Source organism: Primulina eburnea, chromosome 7 (assembly GCF_022965805.1).
Source record: "Primulina eburnea isolate SZY01 chromosome 7, ASM2296580v1, whole genome shotgun sequence".
In the NCBI taxonomy this organism is placed as follows: domain Eukaryota; kingdom Viridiplantae; phylum Streptophyta; class Magnoliopsida; order Lamiales; family Gesneriaceae; genus Primulina; species Primulina eburnea.
Genome location: NC_133107.1, coordinates 30,978,508 through 31,003,925, shown reverse-complemented (window position 1 = coordinate 31,003,925; position 25,418 = coordinate 30,978,508). Strand labels below are relative to the sequence as shown.

The 25,418-nt window shown below is 35.3% G+C and overlaps 1 protein-coding gene across 1 annotated transcript; it reads right to left on the bottom strand.

Moving 5' to 3' along the window:
• Positions 1 to 384: 384 nt before the first annotated feature.
• On the bottom strand, positions 385 to 3,807 carry LOC140835864 (uncharacterized). Its single transcript, XM_073201275.1, has one exon. It carries the CDS (start codon positions 3,805 to 3,807, stop codon positions 385 to 387), a length of 3,423 nt encoding a protein of 1,140 aa, XP_073057376.1.
• Positions 3,808 to 25,418: the final 21,611 nt, after the last annotated feature.

Sequence of the window (25,418 nt, the reverse complement as noted above, 5' to 3'; positions counted from 1 at the left end):
CCAGAATAAGCTCATAAACACCGCATCTCTGTCACTGACAATCGTCTTAGGGATGCCATGTAATTTGACCACATTCTTTGTGAAAGTTTCTGCTACTAACTTGGCCGTGTATGGCCTTTTCAGTAGTAAGAAGTGTCCATACTTGGATAATCGGTCAATCACCACTAATATCACTTCATGCCCATGTGATTTTGGCAGCCCTGTAATGAAATCCATTGCCAACTCTTCCCATATAGCTTCTGGAATCGGTAATGGTTGCAGCAACCCTGCAGGTGTCATTGCTTCATATTTTTGTCTTTGACAGACTCCACATTCTGACACAAATTTGTAGATATCCTTCTTCATCTTTGGCCAAAAGAAATTGCTTGCAATTCTCTTATACATTCATAAAGCTCCGGAGTGTCCCCCGAAAGGGGTATCATGAAATTCAATCAGCAATGTGGAGACCCATGATGATTTCGAAGGCACGACTATTCTGCCTTTAAAGTGCAAGCTTCCATTAATGAAAGAATAATTCTTGCTGCCTTCTGGGTCCCTCCTCACCTTTTCAATGATGTTTTTAAGCTCGGGGTCATTTCTTACTGCCTCTTGGAATGCTTCCACCCCCACCCATTCTGTTTTTGTGAAAGCCTTCATTTCTCCCGTGCTCTCCCTTCTGGACAGTGCATCAGCTGCCCCATTTTCTGCCCCTGCTCGGTGTTTTATTTCGAACTCATACCCCATCAACTTAGCCAACCAATATTGCTGGTCCGGTGTAGTTATTCGTTGTTGCAACAGATTTTTCAAGGGCTTATGATCGATTATCACGACAAACTTGCGTCCCAGTAGATAGTGTCGCCAATGTTGGACTGCTAGAACTAATGCCATTAATTCCCTCTCATATGTTGATTTAGATAGTGCCCTATCTGCCAACGCCTTACTGTAAAAAGCAATTGGTTGACCCTCTTGGTTCAACACTGCCCCAATGCCCATTCCAGAAGCGTCGCATTCTATCACAAATTCTTTAGAAAAGTCTGGCATTCTCAGCACAGGAGCAGTAACCATAGCTTGCTTAAGTCTTTCGAAAGCTCCTTGGGCTTTCTCCTCCCACCCAAATTGATTCTTTTTCAGTTGCTCAGTGAGGGGTCTCGCGATCTTACCATAGTCTTTAATAAACTTTCGGTAATATCCCGTCAACCCCAGAAATGCCCTTACTCCTTTCGTGTTCTGTGGTTGTGGCCAATGCACCACACTTTCAATTTTGTTTCTGTCCATTGCTACGCCTTGTGCAGTGATGATATGTCCCAAGTACTCAACCTGTTCTAGCCCAAACTGACATTTTTTTTGATTCAAGACGAATTTGTGTTGCTGTAATAATGTCAGCACCACTTCTACATGTTTAACATGATCCTTCCAACTCTTACAGTAAATTAAAACATCATCAAAGAAAACTAATACAAATTTACGCAAAAAAGGGCGGAATACCTCATTCATGGTAGCTTGAAAGGTTGCTGGTGCATTTTTAAGCCCAAAGGGCATAACCAGGAACTCGTAGTGGCCCTCGTGCGTTCGAAACGCTGTTTTATGGACATCAGCAGCTCGAACTCGAATCTGGTGGTACCCAGATTTGAGGTCCAGCTTGGTGAAATGAGTAGCTCCATGCAGCTCATCAAACAATTCTTCCACCACAGGAATAGGGTACTTGTCAGCAATTGTAATATCGTTTAAAGCCCGGTAGTCCACACAAAATCGCCAACTCCCATCTGTTTTTTTAACCAGTATTACTGGACTTGAATAGGGGCTATTGCTGGTTTGTATAACCCCCGAGATGAGCATTTCACTCACCATCTTTTCAATTTCATCTTTCTGCCTGTGAGCATATCGATAGGGCCTTACGGATATCGGTCCACAACCCTCTTTTATACTTATAACATGATTTTGGCTCCGATTAGGAGGTAAACCGCAAGGTTCCCGGAATACTTTTTCATATTTTGCCAACATGTTGTTCATTGCTTCTCCTCCCCCCCCATCTTCTGCTCCCCACTCCTCTCCTCCCTTCCACTTTAATAATACGGCCCCATAAAATTCCACCTCACTTACTTTGGCTATGCTTTTAAAAGATACCAGTGATCTGCTAAGGGAGGGATCACCTTTTAAGATAACAGTCTGCTCACACCAACTGAATCGCATCTCCATCCTATTCCAATTCAGCAGAACATCTCCCAAGGTACGAAGCCAATCGACTCCCAATATAAGATCAATACCTCCTAACTCAAACAGATACCCTTCAATCTGTATTTGGCATTGCCCCAGATCCACCTTCAACCTTCGGCACACCCCTTGTGATGACACCCGACATCCATCTCCAAGACACACCCCGAAGAACACGCTACTGTCAACTTCGAGTCCTAATTCGGTTATTACTTCTTTTGAAACGAAATTGTGGCTCGCACCACTGTCCACCATCGCCACTACCTCTTTCCCAGCTACCTTCGCTCTCATTTTTAAGGTTTGTGGGTGGTTTATGCCGTTGACCGAGTACAGTGGTAATTCCAGGGTGTTGAATTCCACGTTATTTTCCCCTGTCTCCTCTGCTTCCCGTCTTGCCTCCTCATTTTTTTCCTCTAACTCGACTTGCTCCCATTCGCTCTCCTCCCCTTCCTCTTCTGCTAGAATCGTCACTCTCAAGCTTTTATTGGCGCATCGGTGCATTGGGTGATATGGATCGCCACACTTAAAGCACAGTCCCTTCTCACGTCTGTGTAAAAACTCTTGATGGGATACTACTCTGTCGTCCCGAATTTTTTGATCAGGTGGTCTCGACATTCCTCCACGACCACCGCCTGAATGATTCCGAGGCCCACCGCTATACGATTGCGGTGTAATTGGATTTCGTGTTCTTTGCTCTCCTGGACTCCATGTCCGCGTATTGTTATTGGGTTGTGGGTAACTCTTGCTCCGATCTCTTTCATGGGCAGGAGCCTGAGTGGCCCAGCCCATGTTAGATACCGGCTTATGTGTATACCCCAAGCCCAGCCCAACTTTACTTCTTCCCCGATCCACCGCCGTCCCATACAATTCTCGCTCCAGGCCTCTCGCTAACATCATCGCGTGATCCACCGTTCTGGGCGCATGAACAATCATTCTCCGTCGTATCTCTTCCCTCAACCCACTCATAAAATAACCTAGCCCCTGGTCCTCTTGTACCTCGCCCAGCTGCGCAATCAACATTTCAAAACGCTCTATATAAGCGTCCACCGATTGCTGTTCTTGATTCAGCGAAGCTATGAGCTCAAACGGATTGGCATCGAAACCACTGTATCGTTTGATCAATTCTTCCGCTAACCTATCCCAACTTAAGTTTGGGATCCTTACTTTCATCCATCGGAACCAGTGGACCGTAGTACCTTGCATACAGATGTAAGCTAACTTGAGCCTGCATTCGGTTGGAGATTCATGGACTTCGAAATATTGCTCCATCTTTCCTAGCCATCCCAACGGATCTTCCCCTTCAAACATAGGTAGTTCAATTTTTTTCAGTGCCATTCTCACCTCCTCTGTTGCTTCTTCCCCCTGGTGCGCTACCCTCTCCTCCTTACCGTGCACTGCGCTTCCCTCCCCTAACTGTCCTCCCCCTTCATTGCTCCGTACCGTAGCTCCCGCTTGTAACTTGATCATTTGCTCCATTATTCCTTTCAAACTTAGCAAGCCTTCCACCGCCTGGTCTATCTTATCCAGCCTTCCTTGCACTTGCGACATGTTGTCTTGCACCCCCATCAACGCCTTCTCCATGCTTTCCATCTTAGCTTCTGATCGTGTGCTGGCCATTGCTTCCCGTCGTTCTCTCGGATCCGGCAGGTCGGACCAAATGTTAGGAACTCAGGTAACAATTCCGATCACTTGAACAGAAAATAGAATCTGTATTGCACCGGGAAATTAACTGACAAGAGGTTACAGACACTTTCTCTCACACTAACAATATGTTAATGACTCAACACTCTATATAACAGAATGATTCTCTAGCCTACCTCCCCCCCTTTATTTATACTTCTTCCACACGTGCTTCTCCCTTCCCTCTTCTTACGTAAACATTTACAATCCTGGGCTTGGCTTTGTTTATCCCTTCAGCTATTGGTTTTGCTACTCCAGTAGTCACTGGGCCCAATGTATCTGGGCCCAATGTGTTTGGGTCCATAACAATTTATCACAGAGATGTTATCAAAATATGTTGGGCAAGTTGGATCATAACTGACTCTCCCTTCAAAAAAAATGTAGTCATCTTCTAATTGTGCAAATGATCGATAAGGTAATCCTTGTGTTGAAGTTCTCCTGCAATAATCACTGTTTTAACTTGATTCAGCACAAATTTCTCTAGTGATATGTATCTGTCTAGCACAATATTCTTCTCCAGCCTCTTTGTAAAGGTAACTTATTCTGAACTCAACCCATTCATCAAAGAATTCAACTTTCTCCTCTGTAAATTAATTAACCTCATCTATTAGAACATCAATTTGTGTCCAAACAGCTGACATTGGTTCAGTTTCAATCATTTCTGTCACTTTTTATTACTGAAACTGATTTTGTGGAAAATTTTGATTACAGTCATGAACTTGTGGAATGTATGGGATCTCTTATGATAATTCCTTTAGATGTGTGAGGAGGTGGAAAAGTAGAAGGCATCTTTATTATCCTAGGAGGGGATGCCATATCTATCATCTTGACCTTTTCAGTAAGCTTTCCATTACCCTTGCCATAAGTTTCTTTAACACCTTGTACCTGAGGGATAGCTATTGCCCTTATTGGTGTGGATGCTAGTGTGGTCTTAGTGGTTCATGGCTTATTTGAAGGAGGAAAAGGGCTAGCCATCTCAAAATCACTAGATTGTAGAATCAGTTTTCTCTTAGGCTTGAAACAAAAGTTTTACTGACTTCTTGGAATCAGCCAACTCTTATCTTATTTCCTTCTTTATAACCGGCATACCAGTTAGGGAGATGTTTAGTGCATGTCCCTTTGGCCTGAAAGAAAGAGTATTGGCGGCATTTAGAGCCTTGAACATGTGCAGGGTGACTGTGTCACTGAGCAGAACTCCTGAATCTTGAAATAGTTTGATGAAGGTGTTACCAAATCAAGGAGAATGTTGATTGAATCATGACTTTGTGATAGTCAATTTAATCTTGATCCAAGTGGAAATGATTGTCATTTCAAGAAAATTATGAAGTGATAAAAGCATTGAAAGAACCTATCTTTGCCAGAATAGGCTTGGCCACCACATCAGTTAGCAAATGCCACTCCAATTTCATCTCTTTATTCTTTCCAGATGTTTTGATAGATCCACTAGATGCATAAAAATTAACCTTCATTTCATCAATAGCATTTTGAAGAGCCTCATAGAAGTTAGTTAGCCCCTCAGAAGGTAACAAGAAAAGAACGAAGAAAAAGGCTTGGTCAATCAAAAGATTATGTTCTCCCAGATGCATCCTTATTCTTCCGTCATCATCAACTATTCCTCTTGCATTGAAATTATTCAATTTGGTAACATAAATCTCCATGGATGAATTGAGAAAGATCTTGACTCCATGTGACTCAATTGTCTTGAAAACTCCTATGATGGCAGCATCTTCCATGGAGGAACTTGACTCAAAGTCAATCGGCAGAGCATTCATGATGTAAGATGGAGTATCAGGTGCTGCCATTTCTGAAAAGAAATTTGAAATAGAAATTATATGATTTCTAAATGAAAAAGGTGCAAGAACCACCACTTGGAAGAAACTTAATCGAAAATAGAAATAATGGTAAACTGGAAATTTGAAAGATTTCGTATATTTAAAATATGAGACCTTTGAACTAGTAGACAAACGGGACACGTGTCATGCTATCTACTAATATTCTGAATTTTTTTTAAAATACAAGGTAGGTACAATGTACATTTATTAAAATACATAAATACAATGTTCAACCCTTAATGATTAATGAGGAGAATTAAATAAGTTATTAAATTCAATACTAAATGATAAGATTAGTTAGACGGAGAGTATTGTCTATCAATTAGGTGATAGACTAACAATTAGTTAGTGACCCTTAAAGATTAACCGACAAATGTCTTATCAGTAGAGCTTCAAGAATTAGTATTCTCACTAAATTCATGCATCCTAAGATAAATCAATATGTGCTAAATATTTTTGAAGAAGGAAAACTTATTATCTACAAGAGTTTTGTTGAATATTTCAGCTTTTTGCAATTCAGTTGAGATATATTCCAAACATATGTTCTTTCTCAACACATGATCTCGGATAAAATGATGACGAATATCGATAAGCTTTGTCCGAGAGTGCAAAAATATATTGTATGTGATCGCAATCGCAATTGTGTGTTGTATAAAATTGGTGACTCCTTAGCAACAATATCATAATCTTTAAGTTGTTGTTGAATCCAAAACAGCTGGACACATCAAATCCCGTATAAGTATTCATCTTTTGTAGTTGAAAAACAACTGATTTCTGATTTTTTCTTAACCAAGAAATCGGTCGGCCTCCAAGAAATTGAGATGATCCACTGGTACTCCTTCTGTCAAGATTACAACCTACATAGTTTGCATCAGAATAATGAGTCCTTAGCATATCATATCCAGCATATTGTGTTCCTTTAAGATACTTAAGAATTATTTTGGTAGATAAATAATGAGGTTGCTTTTTATCAGACTTAAAACATTCACACCTACATACTGCAAACATGATATCACGTTGAATGGCAGTTAGGTACAGAAAAAAATCTATTAAACCTAGATACATGGTTAACTCGACTTATACCCCCCCTTTGTCTTTATCAAGCTTAATTGATGACCTCATGGGGTTTGCTCCAGTTGAACATGATCTCATTTCTTCAATAATTATTTGGTGTACTTTGTCTAACTTAAAAAAGTTCCAGAGTCCAATTGCTTGACTTGAAAGCCAAAAAAAAAGTCAGTTCATCCATCATGTTCATCTAGATTTCTCATGCATCAGTTTGGCAACTTCTCATATAGTTTTGAGTAGTTGATTAAAAATAATACCATCAACATAGATTTGAAATAACAATGTATGATCACCTTTAACAAAAATAAATATAGTCTTATCAATGAACCGATTGTGAAATTATGATCATGTAAAAGTAGTAATAGTTTGTCATACCAGGCACATGGTGCTTGTTTTAATTCATACAATACTTAATTTAATCTAAAAAACATAATCAGGTTGAGTATTATTTACAAAACCTGAAGATTGTTTCACATAAACCTCTTCTTGTAATAGGCCATTTAGAAAGACACTTCTTACATCCATATAAAACACTTTGAAACCTTTGCAAGCAACATAAAAAAGTAAATTTCTAATTGATTCTAGTCTTGCTACTGGTGTAAATGTTTCATCAGGTTCTATGTCTTCTTCTTGCGTAAATCCTTGTGCAATTGATCTTGCTCTATTCATAATCACAATTTCATCTTCATTCAGTTTGTTTCTGTAAACTCATCTAGTTCCTATGACTTATTGATATAAGGAAATAAGTAATATTCTTTGTTTATGTCAAACTGATTTAGTGCTTTCTGCGTAGCTTCTATCCAACTGCTATATAGAGAGAGCTTCGTCTATATTTTTAGGTTCTAATTGCAAAATAAATGAAATATGTATATTCATTAAGCATTTTTTTCTAGGTTCTTAGTGGAACTGAAGTGTTACCGATTACCAGTGAAGGTGGATGTTTCTTACTCCATTTATGACATTGTCCAAGAGGATTTATATTATCGATATTTAGAGTAGGATCAGTTTGAATATCTTTAGTTGGGTTCCCATCAGCTTGGTTCTCATTGATTTGGATATCGTCAGTTGGTTTCGTCTCAATTTGGTTTAGATAAGTACGGTTATTTGCAAAATTATCTAGTTCCTCTGTAACCTGTCTATTGGAACATTTCATGTTCACAATCTTGATTTTGATATTAACAAAAGTTGTTATTTTGTTTCTAATGAATTTATCTAAGTGTGCAGAAAGATACTGAGCCTAAACTGAAGCTATCGAGACGCAAACTAAAAGCGCCAACCGATTGCCCAAACTGAACAAGTTCAATTGATATATCAAAGACTAGTTCAACTGATTTTCCAACTGATGGGTAGTTCAGCATAAGATTTTCAGAAGCCCGGACAGCTGATGAAGAGCTCAACTAATGAAGAGCACAGCTGATCAGTTCAACTAAAGCAGTAAAATCAGATCAGCTAACGAGCCAACTGATTTCACCAAACCAGTTCAGACCATCAGTTTGGAGACACCAGTTTGCAGAACACGAAAAGCTTATCTAAATGGAATCCAACTGTGAGCATTAAGGAAAGCAATTTTCCAGTCAAAGGAAAATAATGAACGTTGCAGCAGAGCTTAAAGTCAAGATATTCCAGAATGACTGTCAGAAAGGACAAAACAAAAATATCGAGGAACAGATTCAAACTGCAACGGACATATTTGATGAGTCTTGAAGAACGGTCCACGAAGCCTCTATAAATACAAGATCAAGACCATCAACAAACAATTGTGTGAAAATCATGAGAAAAGAAGAAGGGCATGCTCAACGTATATCAGCTTACAAAAACAATTCGCCCAGATTTGAGGGAACATTTCAACATGTTACCAGCTTAGATTAGAAGCACAATTCCCTCAGTGTGTGAGAACACTTACATGATGTAATCATAGATCAGTTCTCATATACTCACACACAATCACTCAGAAATACAGAGAGTTAAGCTTATTGAATATGTGTATGTAGTCTTTAACACATAGACGTTAAACAAATGTTGGCTGGAAGCTGCTGCCTTCATTCTAGGCTAGGAGTTCAGTTGGGCAGTAGCAAAAGTCCTAAGCTGAGTGGGTTTGTATAAGGAGTTGTATAAATCAAAGTCTTCTAGTGGATCCTACCCTAGGTAGTAGAAGGGGTGACCTAGGAGCAGTTGAAGTCTCCGATCATCCATAAACATATCTTGTGTACTTAACTGTTTAACTATTATTTTTAAATTGATTTGATCAGTTCGAGCTGATATCAGTTCAGTTCTCACCATAATTGACCTGATACAAACAAGAACTGATCCCCTCATTTCAGTTATTCAGTTCACACAAGTTAAAAAGCTTTCAAATTAATCAGCTTTCTCAACGAATTTTTATTTTGAGTATTTTCCGCTTGGCTTAAAACCAAACTCGATCTAATGCATCTGTGTTTACATATGTAGAACACGAGCTATTGCAGCTCATTGAGAATATTGCGTTTGAAGCACCCTCGCAGGTATCAGAACCGATCCATCACTGTTTGACTAACTGATCTCGAATTTTTTGTTCAGTTGACTGATGAATCATCTAGTTTACATTGATTTTAAGTTTGTTGTCATCTTCTAAATTGATATCTTTCATCTGATTACTTAGATCAGTTGGGTTAGTTTGATAATTTATTAGTTTAGTTTCGTAAAATACAAGAGGAACATTTTCTTCAATATTCAATATTTTCTTATTAAACACACGATAAGCCTTACTAATAGCAGAATATCGAAGAAACATGCCTTTATTGGATTTAGCCTCAAAAGCAGACAAACGATTTTTATCATTATTATGATATATCATTTACTTCCAAATAAGTGAAAGTACGAAATGTTAAGCTTACTCTCATTTCCTATTTTATATGGAGTTTTACCCACCTTCTTGTTGATCATTATTTTGTTCTGAGTATAGTATGAGGTTTTGATTGATTATGCCCAAATCTCTATAAAATTCTTGAATCAGCAAGCATTGTTCAAGCAGCTACTTTCGAGGTTTTGTTTCTTCTTTCAGAAACTCCATTTGTTGAGGAGTTCGAGCAGCTGAATATTCACGATGAATCTCCAATTCTGATAAATAAAACTCAAGAGTCTTGTTAATGAATTTAGTACCTTGATCACTTCATATCTTAATTACTGAAATTGTTTTTTATATTATTATTTTGAACATGCTTGAGAAATTAATTAGTTGAGTACATGTAGAGTCTTTACCACTTAATAAAATTACCTATGTAAATGTAGAAAAAACATCAACAATAATAAGAGTACAATTCATTCGCCAAAGCTAAATACAGGTATTGATCCAAATAAATCCACGTGCAGTATTTCCATACATATATTTGTCAGTTTGCTAATTTTATTTTTATGGCTATATCTAATCTGTTTACCTAACTAACATGTTGAACATATATTTTATTTTAACATATTTTATCTCAGGAAGTCCATAAACTATATTCAGTTTACGCTATTAATTAATCAATCTAAAATTGAGATGATTCAACCATTTATGTCATAACCATTGTTTATCAATATTTACAGCTACAAAACAAATTGGTGAAACTAAGTGATTATTAGTCCAATTAATATTATATGTATTACCATTTTTAATCCATGTCAACAAGGTTTGATTATAAGTATTCTTAATTAAATTGTCTTTCTTATGAAATTCTACAAGATATATGCTAATCAAATTGTAACATTAATTTTGAACCAGCAGTACATCATTAATAGTAATGTTTTGTTTAGTAATATTACCTTATCCATAGTCTTAACCTAGCGTCGTCACCAAAAGTGATTTTGAGTCATTCGTAATTGATTAAATTAGTTATCAGTTGGGCTTGACCATTCATGTGTCGCAAGCATCCACTATCTAGATACTAGGCCGAATTCTTCAGTCTTTCTTCCTTATTGGCCTAATCACTTACAAACTCCAGTTCAGAATCACCTATGAGAGACTGGACCTCTTCTTCATCACTCTCACTGCTAAAACTCTCTGACTCAAAGGAACAATTATCCAACATTCGATATTTTCTTATTAAACACACGATAAGCCTTACTAATAGCAGAAAATTGAAGAAATATTCTTATATTAGATTTAGCCTCAAAAGCGAACATATGATTTTTACCATTATTATGAATATATTATTTACATTCAAATATGTGAAAGTACGAAATGTTAGGCTTACTATCATTCCCTATTTTATATGGACTTTTACTAGCCTTTTTGTTGATCATTTTTTGTTCAAATTATAGCATGAGGTGTTGATTGATTCTGCCCATAGTCTCTGTAAAATTCTTGAATCAGCAAGCATAGTTAGAGTAGCTACCTTCAAGGCTTTGTTTCTTCTTTCAAAACTCCATTTTTTGAGAAGTTCAGGTAGCTGAATATTCATGATAAATATCATATTCTGATAAATAAGACTCAAGATTCTTGTTAGTGAACTTAGTACTTTGATCACTTCTGATCTTGATTACTAAAATTGTTTTTTTTCTGTTTTGAACACACTTGAGAAACTTAATCAGTTGATTACATGTAGATTATTTACCACTTAATAAAATTTCAACAACAACAAGAGTATATTTCTTCCGTCCTAAGCTAATTACAGGTATTCATCCAAATAAACCATGTCCAGTATTTCCATACATCTATTATTCAGTTTGATATTTTTATTTTTATGGCTAGATCTAACCTGTTTACCTAACTAACATGTTGAACATACATGTTTTTTAAAATATTTTATCTCAAGAAGTCCATCAACTATATTCAGTTTACGCAAGTTGTTAATCAATCTAAAATTGAGATGATTCAACAGTTTATGTCATAACCATTGTTTATCCATATTTATTGTTACAAAACAAGTTGGTGAAACTAAGTGATTATTAGTCCAATTAATATTATATGTATTACCATTTCTAATTCATGTAAGCAAGATTTGATTATCAGTATCCTTAATTAAATAGTTTTTCTTATGAAATTCTACAAGATAGATGCTAATCAAATTGTAACATAAATTTTCAACAAGCAGTACATCATTAATAGTAATGTTTTATTGAGTAATCATACCCTTACCCATAGTCTTAACCTAGCATTGTAACAAAAAGTGATTTGAGTCATTCGTATTTGATTAAATTAGTTATCGGTTGGGCTTGACCAGTCATGTGTCACGAGCATCCACTATCTAGATACCAGGCCGAATTCTTCAGTCTTTATTCCTTATTAACCTAATCACTTGCAGACTCCAGTTCAGAATGAACCATGAGACACTGGACCTCTTTTTCATCACTCTCACTGTTAAAACCCTCTGACTCAACGGAATCAAAGCCAGAATCTGCCCACTCGGCACTACTATCCTCAGCCACTAGAAATTCTTGATATCTTCTCTTCCTAAACGACTTCTTGTCATCTCTGAATCTCTTCTTCTCTTCACGAGATCAACCTTATTTATCATTTTGCCTTCTCTCATCCTTCTTTGGCCTTTGACAATCAGATATAAAATGAATGACTTTCCTCACAATTGAAACATGTATTATCCTCATATGTGTACTCTTTCTTGTAATGATTGCATTTGCTTGGACTTTGAAAATTACCCCGATTCTTCCTTAAAAAATTGCAAAATCTCTTCAAAAATAATGACATCGAATCATTGTTTAATGGCTTGACTGACTTTTCTTTGGAAATAGATTGAAAACTGGATGTAGCATGATGGATCAGTTTGGGCATCTGTGAGGGTGCTTCATAGACAATATTCTCAATGAGCTGCAATACCATCATGTTCTAAGAATGTATACACCGATGAATTAGATCAAGATTGGTTTCAAACCAAGTGGAAAACACTCGAAGCAATCCTTCGTTAAGAAAAACTGAAATATTTTAAAATCTAAAGACTTGTGTAAACTGATCAAATGAAATACAGAGAATCAGTTCTGGCTTCTATCAGTTCAGCTATGGACAGAAATAAACTGATATCAGCTGAATTGATCAAATCGGTTTAAAACAAAGTTGAGCAGTTAATACACAAGATATGTTTATGGATTTTCGGAGACTTCAACTACTCCTATGTCACCCCTTCTACTACCTCGGGCAGAATCCACTAGAAGACTTTGATTTATACAACACCTTGTACAAACCCACCCATCTTATGACTTACCCACTGTCTAACTGAACTCCTAGTATAGACTGAAGGCATCACCTTCCAGCAAACACTTGATTAACGTATGTGTCTCAAAGACTACATACACAGTTTTTACATCTTTGTGCAAGACGATATTTTGAGTGGTGGTGTGTATGTGTGAGAACTGATCTTTAAAAACAACCCGAAAGGTGTTCTCACACACTGAGGGAGATAAGCTTCTACACTAAGCTGATATAACTTTGGAATGTTCCCTGGACTGGGCTAATTGTTTCATTCTAAGCTGATATGCAATAAGCGTGCCCTTTCATTTCTCTCTTGTTTTTCACCTCTCGTTCATATGTATGTCTGCACTGATCTTCATCTTCTATTTATATGAGCTAAGATTGATCGTACAGTGAGACTCAATTATTGTATCAGTTGCATTTTGAATCTGTTCCTCGAAATGTGTGTGTACTTTCCGACAGCCATTCTAGGAACGTTTAGGCTTTAAACTTTGATGCAGCGTCTATTATTGTCTTTTGACTGGACAATTGCTTTTGTACCCTTGTGCACAGCTGGATTCTATAGAATAAGCTTGTCATGTTCTGCAACTTATTGGTTCGAAATGTTGCTCTGAACTGTTCATCTGAACTGCTCTTCAGTTGGGCTGGTGAAATCAGTTGACTCGTCAGTTAAACTGATTTCACTCTTTCAGTTGAACTGGTCAGCTGGACTTTTCATCAGTTGAACTCTTCTTCAGCTGGTCGGGCTTCTTCTGAACCACCTATCAGCTAGGACAATCAGTTGAACTGGTTCAGTTTGATTAATCAGTTGGTACTTTCAGTTTTCATTATTCGATAGCTTCAGTTTTGGCTCAATAACTGATCAATTCGAGTCTTGATCAGTTTCTGCGCAGTTAGGTAGAATCATTAGAAAAGCAATAACAAGTTTTTTTAATATCAAAATCAAGATTGCGAACATGAAATGTTCCAACACAGCAGCCAGAGCCTTCGTCAGTTTGACAGTCGATTCACCATATGTTCTTGACTTTACATAAAATTCATACACCTTGATATTTGAGAACAAATCGTACAGTTCTTGCTTGTTAAGATATTTTGATTCTCGTATAGCCATAGTTTTAATATCCAATTTTAACGATAGCACCCTCATTACTTTTAAGACTATTTCACGTTGTCATACTCCTTACCAAGAGCAGCCAGTTTGAATATAATGTTGCTCACTCTTTCATCAAAGTCTGAAATGAAATCAATAGTCTTAATCTTGATGATGCCAAATTTCTGTATTGCAACAGATAATTTGTTTTTCTTTGTTTGATCATTGCCCTCGCACAACTGCATCCGTTTCTTCCATATTTCTTTGACAGTAAAACAAATATTGATTTTCTTGAATATATTTTTGTCCAATGTCTTGTATAGAATATCATTTTTTCCATTTTTGGCTTTTCTATCATCTATGGAACATCGTCATTGATGGAAATGACAGTATTTGATATCATGATTTTCATTGTTCCTTTTGTGATAACATACCATATATCATCGTATTGTGTAGCTAAATGAGCTTGCATCTTGAATTTTCAATTGTACAAATTCTCTTTGGAGAACATTGGAATCTTACTGAAGGAGGCCATTTTGAATTTAATGTTCAGAGACAAGAATTAACCCGCTCTGATACCCTTTGTTAGGATCAGATGACTGTTTAGAAGGGGGTTGAATAAATAATCACAACAATTTTTTGTTTTTAATTAAGTTGGATGAACAGCACATGAATTGTAATTCTTCTCATTTCAATATCAGTTGGCTAACAAGACTGATTATGTATGGAAATAGGCTTACTAATAGATTGAACACACAAAGTGGATAAGTAAGAAAATCAATTAGCTAGATAAACTGAATTGCAGAACAAATAAAACTAACACAAGTAATTTTATGGATGTTTGAAGAATGAATTTCTCTTACGTCACCCCTTCTTCCTAGATTGGATAGATATCCACTAGAAGACTTTGGAAAATACAACTCTTTCTAAAAATATGATTCAGTAGGACTTTAAGTTTCTTACCATTGTCTAACTTAAAGTCCTAGTAACTCACTGAACTTAACACAAGTGATCGGTACACTGATGGGCAAATTATAAGTATTTTTGAAAGAAATAGTAAGCACATAAGATCCTTAATGATCTAATGAAATCGCTCAAATGTGTGCTAGGAACTTTGAACATATAGACTTGAAAACTCGAAAATGCTTAAATTTTATCAAAGAAATGAGAGAGCTAGATTGACTGATATTTTCCTCTATTTATAAACTTTTATTAAATGGTCGAGAAAATCAAATCTGTCTAATAAAATAGCCATTGGTTACGTCGTTTTACATGTTTATGTCCTTTTTGACAATAGAACACCAAGAGTAGTGCTCACAAAATTATGACATTTTATTAAAAAAGTGAGAGACTATTAAAATAAAAAATTCATTTGGGTTATGATCCTTAAAACAGAGTAAACCGATAAATTTCTTGGATTTTTTTCTTGAGAAGTCTAACTGATTGATTGATGATTCAGTGGGCTTCGCAAATCAGTCATCGCCTTAATTTCAGTTGTTCTTTGAAGATAAGTGCACTTCAGTTTGATAGACCTCGAGACACATTTAAATAAATTTATTTATTTTTTGTTAAATACTTCAGCTGCATTTTATTAAACCACCAAAATTCAATTGATGTAACATTATATCTTTGTCAAGTGTGAGTTATTATATTCAGATAGAAGTAGTACTTCTAATCAGACTTATGTGAGAAATCGATCATTGTACTAGGGTTTTGGTCGATAGTGTTAAGACCTATTGAAGTGGATAGTTACACAGTACTGTAATATCGAGGTCTTTTAGTGATACCTTATGGAAACAAAAGAAATTGATACATAGAAAGATTCAACCTTAAAACTGCCATAAACAACTCCTTTTGTTTTACTTTCTACACTTCTGAATTGTATTGTTTACAAAGTCTCGATAGACTTTTTCCTCATTGAATATCATTTGTCTACTGAACTTTAACGGTAAAGAATCAAATTTCTGCTGATAAATTGTATGCCAAATACATCTATATTATCATTCTACACTATATATATTTATATATTCTATCTTTCTATATTAGAAAGCATGAGGGCCTTATAGTTATTTGTATTTTTTAATGTCAAAAATACCCCTAAACAAAGTACAAAAATAATTAATATTTTAATAGAAGATTTCATAAAGACCTATGTTATTAAATTTGCAACTTATCTATAACTAACAGATTTAACATATTTCAAAAATTCTTTTAAATTTTAGAAAATATTTTTTTATTATCATATATATTTTTATATTTTTAGATTACTATATTAGTTATAATAAAAAAAATATAGAAAATATTTAATTTGAAAATAACAAAACTTATCATGTTTGAATAATTATTTGAACTATATAAGCACATAAATATATAAAAATGTGCAATAGTATTAAAGTAAGTAAATTAGAAAGATTCAAATTCAAATTTCAAATAAATCCTCAAACCCTAGATTCATTTAAAATTTACTCTCTTGTTCATCAAAAATTAGTTTAAACTCCCTTATATATTTAAGATATTCAAAATTATCCTTGAAATCCCTTTCCAATATGTGGTGTTGTTATACCTATCGAGCCTATCCAAAGTATATGTTTACGCAAGTTTCAGCCTATATATCATGAATCAGGGTTTTTTTTAATAGCCCATCATGCTTCCATATGATAAATTAAACATTTTACCTGTCATCGGGTTGTATCCACCGGATTTTATAGACTGCTCCTCACAGCCTAACCATGCACTCCTAACATATGGTTCTTGACGTAGATCTCTTCAACAAAACTTAGAACAACCCTGTATCGTTTCCTACCTAAGGGTATATAGTGAATAAATTTAATTTTGAAAATAATACATTAGAAGGATTTTATTCAAATATACAACATATTGTTACATAGTAACATCCTATAGAGGAAGAGAAACTATTTTACCTACTTATAACAGCTGGAATTACAATACACATGAACTGAAAATATTACAAACTTTATTTTGAAAGAAAAATGAAGAGGTTGAATGATGTCTTCATCTTCTTTCTGTCATGTGTATATATAAGTCTTAGTGTATTTAAAATCTGAACTTCAAACTTGTGAATTGAATTGCGATTTGTGGCCAATGACATCTTCTAGTCTGTGTACAACTAGTTAGTGGTTTGTCATGTTGTGGTGGTTGAGTTATCCATCATCCGCTAATGGAGTGGTTGGATAACATGAAACATCTACTAATTTAAAATGCGGAAATTATTTTTCTAAATTTTTTTTTAAGCTCACACTTTCAAAAAAAAACCCTAAAAAATATTTTGCATACATGCAATCCTATTGAGAAAAACATAAACAACCGACAAAGAAAAATACTATAATGTAAAAATTGTCAACTCGGCCCTCAATCATGCATGAATGAAACAAAATAAGTAAAATCCTGAAAATCAACGGCATAACATAAAAAAACATACAAAATCAATCATGTCTACTCAAAGCTCATGAAATTTTGATGTGCGGAAAAGTGTGGTCATCGGGTCGTGCTCACATATCCAGCCCTGCCTACTCAGAGTTCGACACCTTCAGTCTCCTCATCTAAATGCTCACATGTTTCACACACGTCTAGTGAGTCTAGAGACTCAACACACATGTACCAGAAATAATAAGTACATATACATGGCACACAATAGTGAAAAATATCATAATCAACATATATTTCATGAATTTAAAAGCGTAACATAAACGTCTCATATAAAATCGTAACGTGTCAAAGCATGTCTCATCGTGTCATCATATACATATATATTTTTCTTTTAATTGAATTAAGTTCATTAGTTGTGAATTTCGTATCAGCTCTATTCGATGGATCCATCTGCGTATAACCACGATACCAGGCGGCGGGGACATCAGCGACAACATTACCCGTCCATTGAGCCTTGGCCTCAGCTCATCATATCTCATGTCATCGTATACATATATATCGTCAGTCACAAGTCATCGTATACATATATATCGTCAGTCACAATCAATTCTCATCCTTCAAAAACATCATCATATTCACCACTTAATAAAAACATGCATATACGTAACTTTTTCCTTTAAAACCACGCATGCACTGTATTTATCATGTTTTCATAAAAATCATAAACATGATGTGTAAACATTTAAAACATGATAAAATTGTGCTCGGAGCACTTCCAGGACTAAAAGCTCACTCTAGGTGCAAAATGACCATTTTGCCTCTAGAAATCCAAAAAGACCGTTTTATCCCTGGACCTCTAAATTCCGACCCGAAGCTTATCAACTCCTTAAAACATCCAAAACATAATTATAAGCATTTCTTAGACGTAAACTCAAGCTCATTTCAAAACTTAATCGATTCGTTTTAAAACTTGGACCGGGGTCCCGGTTTTAACCTGAATCAACCCAAAACTTAACCATTTTTTTCCTAACTCGAACCATAACTCAAACATCCATGACCAGCCTCTAACCCACTTATTCAAACCACTTAGGACCTAGAAACAAGCCCAAAGGTTGCTGGAAATCTCCATCGTATGCGCACAAATTTTCACAGCTTGAGCGATTTTACGATAAAAATCATCTCTCTCGTTTCTTATCAGAAAAATACGAATTTGCTATCAAATCGAAGATAACACAGAGTGCTACAAATCATATGTTGAACACTTTCCCAGAAAACCAACCAATAAGTCGCAGAATTTAAAATAAGCGAGGGTGACGGGTTTTGAGACACGGAAATTCCACAGCTTGAGCAACTTTACGATAAAAATCATATTTCCCTCGTTTCGTATCATAAAATTATGAATTTGCTATCGAATCGAAGATAACAGAGAGTGCTACAAATAATATGTTGAACACATTTCCAAAAAACCAACCAAAAAGTTGCAGAATTTTAAATAATGAGGGTGATGGGTTTTTTGACACACTTCAACAAAAAAAAAAATCGATCGACCCTCGACTTAACCCATCTAACCATCGACTTCAGCATATTGACACCCTTTACCATCGTGTGCAGCCCATAGAAACCCAAAAACTGGTAGCCTCTTGAACAACACAAAGAAACGTGAGATTCATGCATCGAATATAACCACAAGCAAGATCGAAAGATGAACATGCATACTTGTGTATTTAAGTATATATAGAGCGTGAGTGAAGAAAAAACGAGATACAAGCACGCCTTCATGATAAATACGCAAGAACGTCGAAGAAGCGAGCGTCGGGGAAGCGCCAGAGAACTTTTCTTGAAAAAAAAACTACTTGGCCGATGGAAGTTTGGTGATGTACTGTTGAAAGCCGAGAGAAATGAGTGGAGGTAGGGATGGCAATTTTTCCCACGGGTTTGGGGCCCCGCAGGGAAAACCCGAAATGAGGATGGGGATCCCCGATTTTTTCGGGTTCGGGTTCGGGTTCGGGGATTTAAAAAAATCCCCGATGTAGTTCGGGGCGGGTATGGGATTACTATCTCCATCCCCGAAATCCCCGAACCCGCCCCGAAATATATTATCAATAATAAAATAATAGTATTATTAGTATTAATAATATAATAATATTATTTTTTTTTAAAATATTAATAATATTATTATTATTAATATTGATATTGATATTAATATTAAAATTATCTCTAATAATAATAGATAATAATAATTTTTGGTTTGAGAAAATCTCTGAATCCGTCGTCGTCTTATCATATTAATATTTTTGAAACGGGGATGGGGACAGGGATAGGAAGTTAATCCCCGAAGTTTCGGGTTTGGGGATTCCCCGAACCCGAAAAATTCGGGGATTGGGACGGGGACGGGGGTGGGGATGGCATTCGGGGATGGGGATGGCAAACCCGTCCCCGACCCGGACCATTGCCATCCCTAAGTGGAGGTGGGGAGGTGTCGGCTGATTTAAAGAAATATTAGGTTTAGGGGATGATTAAGGGGTAACTAAAAATGCTAAGTGTGCACTAATGGGCCCTAAGAATTTTTAAAAGAGGTTTCAAGCTCAATAAGCTTAAAAGTAGGCCCATTAAGTCCAAACACCCTCCCGGAAAGTATTTCTTTTCGGTGAGTTTTTGAAATTGTTGCTTGAACCCTCAAAAAGTCCATTGATTCGATAAAATTTGCGTATCGGATAAAAATAAAATCTTGCGGGTAAAAATACCCAATAAAGCCCATTTTTAAAAAATACACTTAAAAACACTCCATATTGATTAATAAAAATTAATCCCTTCATAAAATAATTTTTTCTGATAAATCCACGGTCTCCGTTCCTCTTTCGAGCGCGAAATGCAACTAAAAATCCTAATGCATGAAACTTTAAAAATTTCATGAAATAAAATCTATCATGCAATAATTATGCATAAAATGCATAAAAATAATTAAACACAAATTAATTAAATAAACATGCATTTAATGCTTTAAAATAATTTAATAAAATACCAAATAAATTTAATAACTTACATGCATGTGGTTCACGTGGACTTTCAAATTTTCGGAATGCTACATAACATGTCTTCTTTATTTTTGTCGTTGAATCTTTTGCTTTTGTTTGGCCATTGGGAAAAAGGTAACTTGTGTGGACTTTCATACTTAGACTTGTCTAGACATTATGTTTTCTGTCAGATCTAGGCTGAAACCTTTTCTGAATTCTGACACTTTATGGTTTGGGAATTCTGGGTAGATCCCTTCCGAAAATCTTCCCACATGAGCTATATTACATAATTTTGGAGGAGTTTCTTACTCCACGGTAGCTTGTTGTCCACAGAAATTTTTTTTCTTTTCAAATATTTCTTTTGAAAGGCTTGTAGTTTTTTCCTATCATGGTATTTAACAAAAAAAAAAAAAAAACCATTTACAGAACTTTGATAAAACTTAAATGGGAACTTACTTTTACCATTTATGTTAGACAACCAATATCACATTCCCATCTAGTGGAGATGTCTTCTTCATTGAGTGGTGAAACAAGAGGTGTTTCGTTCTCCGGAGTATCCTTGATGAACTTCTGAATGTTTATATCTTGTTTTCTCAACTTGATGAAGTGAAAGATTTCATGAGAGTCTTTACCAGCTGCTTTGGTTTCATATTAAAAAATTAAAGCTCCAAAATTTCTCTTATTGACAAAATAATCATTATTTGCCTATGTTTTATGAACAGCTTCTTGGATCATTTTGTTAGTGCTAAGATTTTTGTGAAGCTGGGTGATGTAGTATAGCTGAGGCAAGAGCCCCAAATTCATACAATGTTTTTACCTCCTTGGAATAGGAATTTGGTTTCATTCAAATCCAAGGATACTTTTCTGCTACAATAACTTGGATTGTGGCTGGATTGATAAATATTCTTTTTTTCAATTTCTCTCATTTCTGTTGATATACCTGAAATGGAGAAATTAAAAGCTCTATATTACCAACCTTAGATTTTCCCTAGTCAATTTGAGGTCTAAGGTTGATATCTCCATCTTCAGTTCCCGAGGTGAAGGGTTGATCTGAAGACTCGAGATAAAGATCTGAAGCTTCAATTTTTACTTTGGCCGACTCATCTATAGATGATCCCGAATTAGCACTTGTGCTAGAGGTACTTGAATCCCTACTCCAGGTATAGATCTGTGTACTTGAAAGCTTTCCATTTGGGAAATCAGTGGCTTCTCAATAGTTTGGAAGATCGGCTTTTGCAATATAGAACATAGCTGAGTATAAGCCTGTAAACAACATGCTATTCGATCAGAGACATTGATCTTATCAACTTGTAGCCCACCCACAACTTTTTGCATTTAGGCCAAGCTTATTGAATTAGGTTTGAAGCATTTCAAGTTGTTCCATTAAATGCCTCTGCATTTTCATTATGACATCAACATTAGCTATGTCTCTCTCTTGTTAAGAAATCTGCAAGAATATTTTCATGAGATTTAACAATAGCAATATAAAAAATATAATTTGACACATATCCTACCATCTCAACAATCTAGTATTCTCAATTTTAGATTAAATTCTATTTTTGAAGAAAACTTTTACCTATGTATTATTAATATTTAAGGTAATTTTCTTTGCGAGTAAAAATAGTTTTCATTTTTCCAAAATTCTTTTTACTGAATAAATTCATTTCCATTGATATGTTTTCTTAAGATTTCTGAATCTGAAAATAGTCCACTGCAATATTTGCATGGTTGTTTTCTTTCTAGTATGAGCTATGTATGAACCGTTTTCCATCAACGATCACTAGCATCTATTTAATACCAATTCATCTTCATCTTGATAAATAACCATTTTTGGGAGATTTTTGCAAATCTCTTTTAATTTTCTTAATTCTTCTTTGTGTTATTCTATCCATAAAAATCTTGCATCCTTCTTCAGTAATGGAATAAACACTTTTTGTAACGTCCCGAAAATTTTAAGGTCCAAGTGAAACACATGCATGCAAGTTATCAAAATTTCTTATGTATTTTAATTATATTGTTTTAATTGCATGAATTGATTATGGTAGGTATATTTAGATGTTTAAAATGTAGTATTATATTAGAATGCATAAAACTGTGTTTTAAAAGTTATTCGAGACGCGATCGAGGAACGGAAACCGGGGAACCATATGAGGGAAAATATTTAATTAAATATTTATTTTTAATTGTATAATGTGTCGTATATTTTATATGAAATTTTCGAAAATGAGGTGTTTTTATATGCCAAGTCATATTTTAAATCGGTAATCGATTTTCAACAAAAATAAGGACTTTTCGATAACATGGCTAATATTTTCACAAAATTTCTTAAATAAAATATTTTAAATATTAACTAATGAGCTTAATGGGCCTATTATACTTGTTTAATGGGCGTAAGCTTGCATCATATGTTTTAATTAGAATAAAAAGTCAAAAACCTTCCCCAAAACCCACCATAATCACACGCACACCTCACCCTAGATTGCAAGGACTCTTCTTCAGCAACACCACCACACACCACACGAAAAAATTTTAGGGGAATGTCACGTTTTTGAAGGGAAATCCAGCAAGAGGTCCATCTCCGCCAACTTTCTTCACAATGCAAGCCGCATTTCGTGCGTAATAAACGCAAAAGAACGCCTTAATCCTCCTTTTTCTCATCTATCACACCATATTATATGTTTGATGCATGTTTGCATGAAAAATATGATACGATACCTCGTATTTTTGTTTTTATGGTTTTATATGCATAAAATTAGAGTTTTATTTTATTTTTTCAAACTCTTCCTAATAATGTAAAAAGGAGGCTGACATGGTAGGGGCATCATAAGGGAATTTTTTCAGTAGGTTTAAGGGTCACAAGATACATGGCTAAAGGCTGGACAAGAGCTAGGGAAGGGCTGAACGAAAATCTAGGGTTTAAGGGTATTCTAGGACACGACTCATCTTTCTACAAGGACACGGCCTTAGATACTGTTAGGGCACAACCATAAGACCTAAGCTGATGATAGGATGGTCCTAGGGTTGTCGCATGAGGCTTGGCTCGAAGTCTTGTGTGATAGCGTGAGGGTAGGGAGCCGCACATGGCATGAGCGGGTTTGGGGGTTGTGGCTTCTAGGTCTTTTAAGCTCGGTCCAGTAGGGTCCCTAGGGTTTGGTCATGGTCCTAGGATGGTCAGCTAGGGTCTGGTTGGGATATTTAGTGGCTAGGGCCGAAGGGCGCATTGTTAGGAAGGCTAGGGTTTTTTCATGTTAGAGAAGAATTTTCCAGCAGCTGTTCTAGGTTGTTCACGGGCTTTCATGGGCTTGGTTTGTGTTGTATATGATATGGCTAGGTGTTATTAAGCTTTGGTTCAAGTTTGGTTAAGTTTCGAGTCAATTCGAGTTAAAACCAGGATTTACGTCTAAGTTCTAAATACGAATTGAGAAATTAGTTGAAGTGCTTAAGTTTGCATCTATGAAATATTTATGGGTATATTTTAAGGTGTTATGTTAAGTTTGAAATGATTTGGGTTGTCGTTTTAAGGTCTAAGGATAAATTTGGAAAGTTAGGGTTTCAGTGGCAAAACAGTCATTTTACACTGAAAATTGTTAGACGTCCTGGCATTAATGAAACGTTAATGCTAAATGACATGTTGCATGCTTAGTTTAAAAGAAAAATGATTTATATATGCATGAATTTTTATAAGTGATGGAAATATGAAAAGTTGAAGGAGGTGAATTGATTGTGTCTAATACGATGATACAATGATATGATTGGGGATATCGTGAGGGAAAGGCCCCAGAGGGAGCACAACGATCGTATTTCCATCGAAATTATACGAAGATATGTAAGGACCAATGCTCAGTTGACGGATGAGAGTGTCGCAGATGTCTCCGCTGCCCGGTATCGTGGTAATACGTAGATGGATCCATCGACCTACAGCTAATATGAAAGTCACAATTGATGATCTGATTTCAATAAAAATGGAAACGTATTTGTCTATGATGAAAAATAATAAATATATGATGAAAGGAAAAATGTTTAAGTTTATTAATATTCATGGAAAGCTATTTTATTAAAAATATTTTCACGGTTGCACTTGGATGTATATGTATTTCTTGTTATCATGGTTAAAATTTGTTGAGTCATTAGATTCACTAGGTGTGATCGATGCAGGTGAGCATGATACAGATATTAATGGAGGACTTGATAGTTGAACTAGCTGGACTGATTGTGCACACAACCCAATGACCATCGCTAGTTTTCCGCAAAAAATATGTTTATCATTTAAATTTACGTTAAAGATTTTATGACTTTTATGCTTTTGAGAGAATTTGAGATATTAGGATGTTTATACTTTATTTTGAAAAATGATAGTTTAGGTTTGGTTGACATTTACGATTTTATGTTTTGAAATTAGTTGATGAGTTTATTTTAAATAATGTCTATGGTATATTTTGGCCGAGGGTAGTAGGAAGAAAAAAAAAATCTTGTATATTTTAAATAAAAACGTGTGGTGGACGTTTCACTTCCCTTTGTTTGGCTAGATTTTTTATGAACATTCAAGTAAAGTTAAAAATTCTTAAAAAACTTTGAAGCGGTTTTTTTCCTTTGAGTTTTTATGAAAAATTCTGCACCTTTTTCCACGATGTGTTGTGCAAAACTATTCTCGAATTATCAATTTCTATTCCAAAAAATTCAACTTTCTTGTTGTGATGATTACCTTCTTTCCCGATAAGACTAGTCCATCTTTTTTACACAATTTAGAGAAAATATATAAATATTTAATATGTTCATCTATATTTTTAGATGCTATTAAAACATCATTAATATAAACGAAAATAAATTTAAAATAATCTTAAATGTATTATCCATATTTATTTGAAATATCTGGGACAAATTTTCTAATCTTATTGGTAATACTTAACAAATATAGTGACCTTGCGGTGTGGAGAAAAATGTGAATTTCTTGTTTTTCTTTCCTCTAGATTTGATGGAATCCGAACTTACAATCGAAT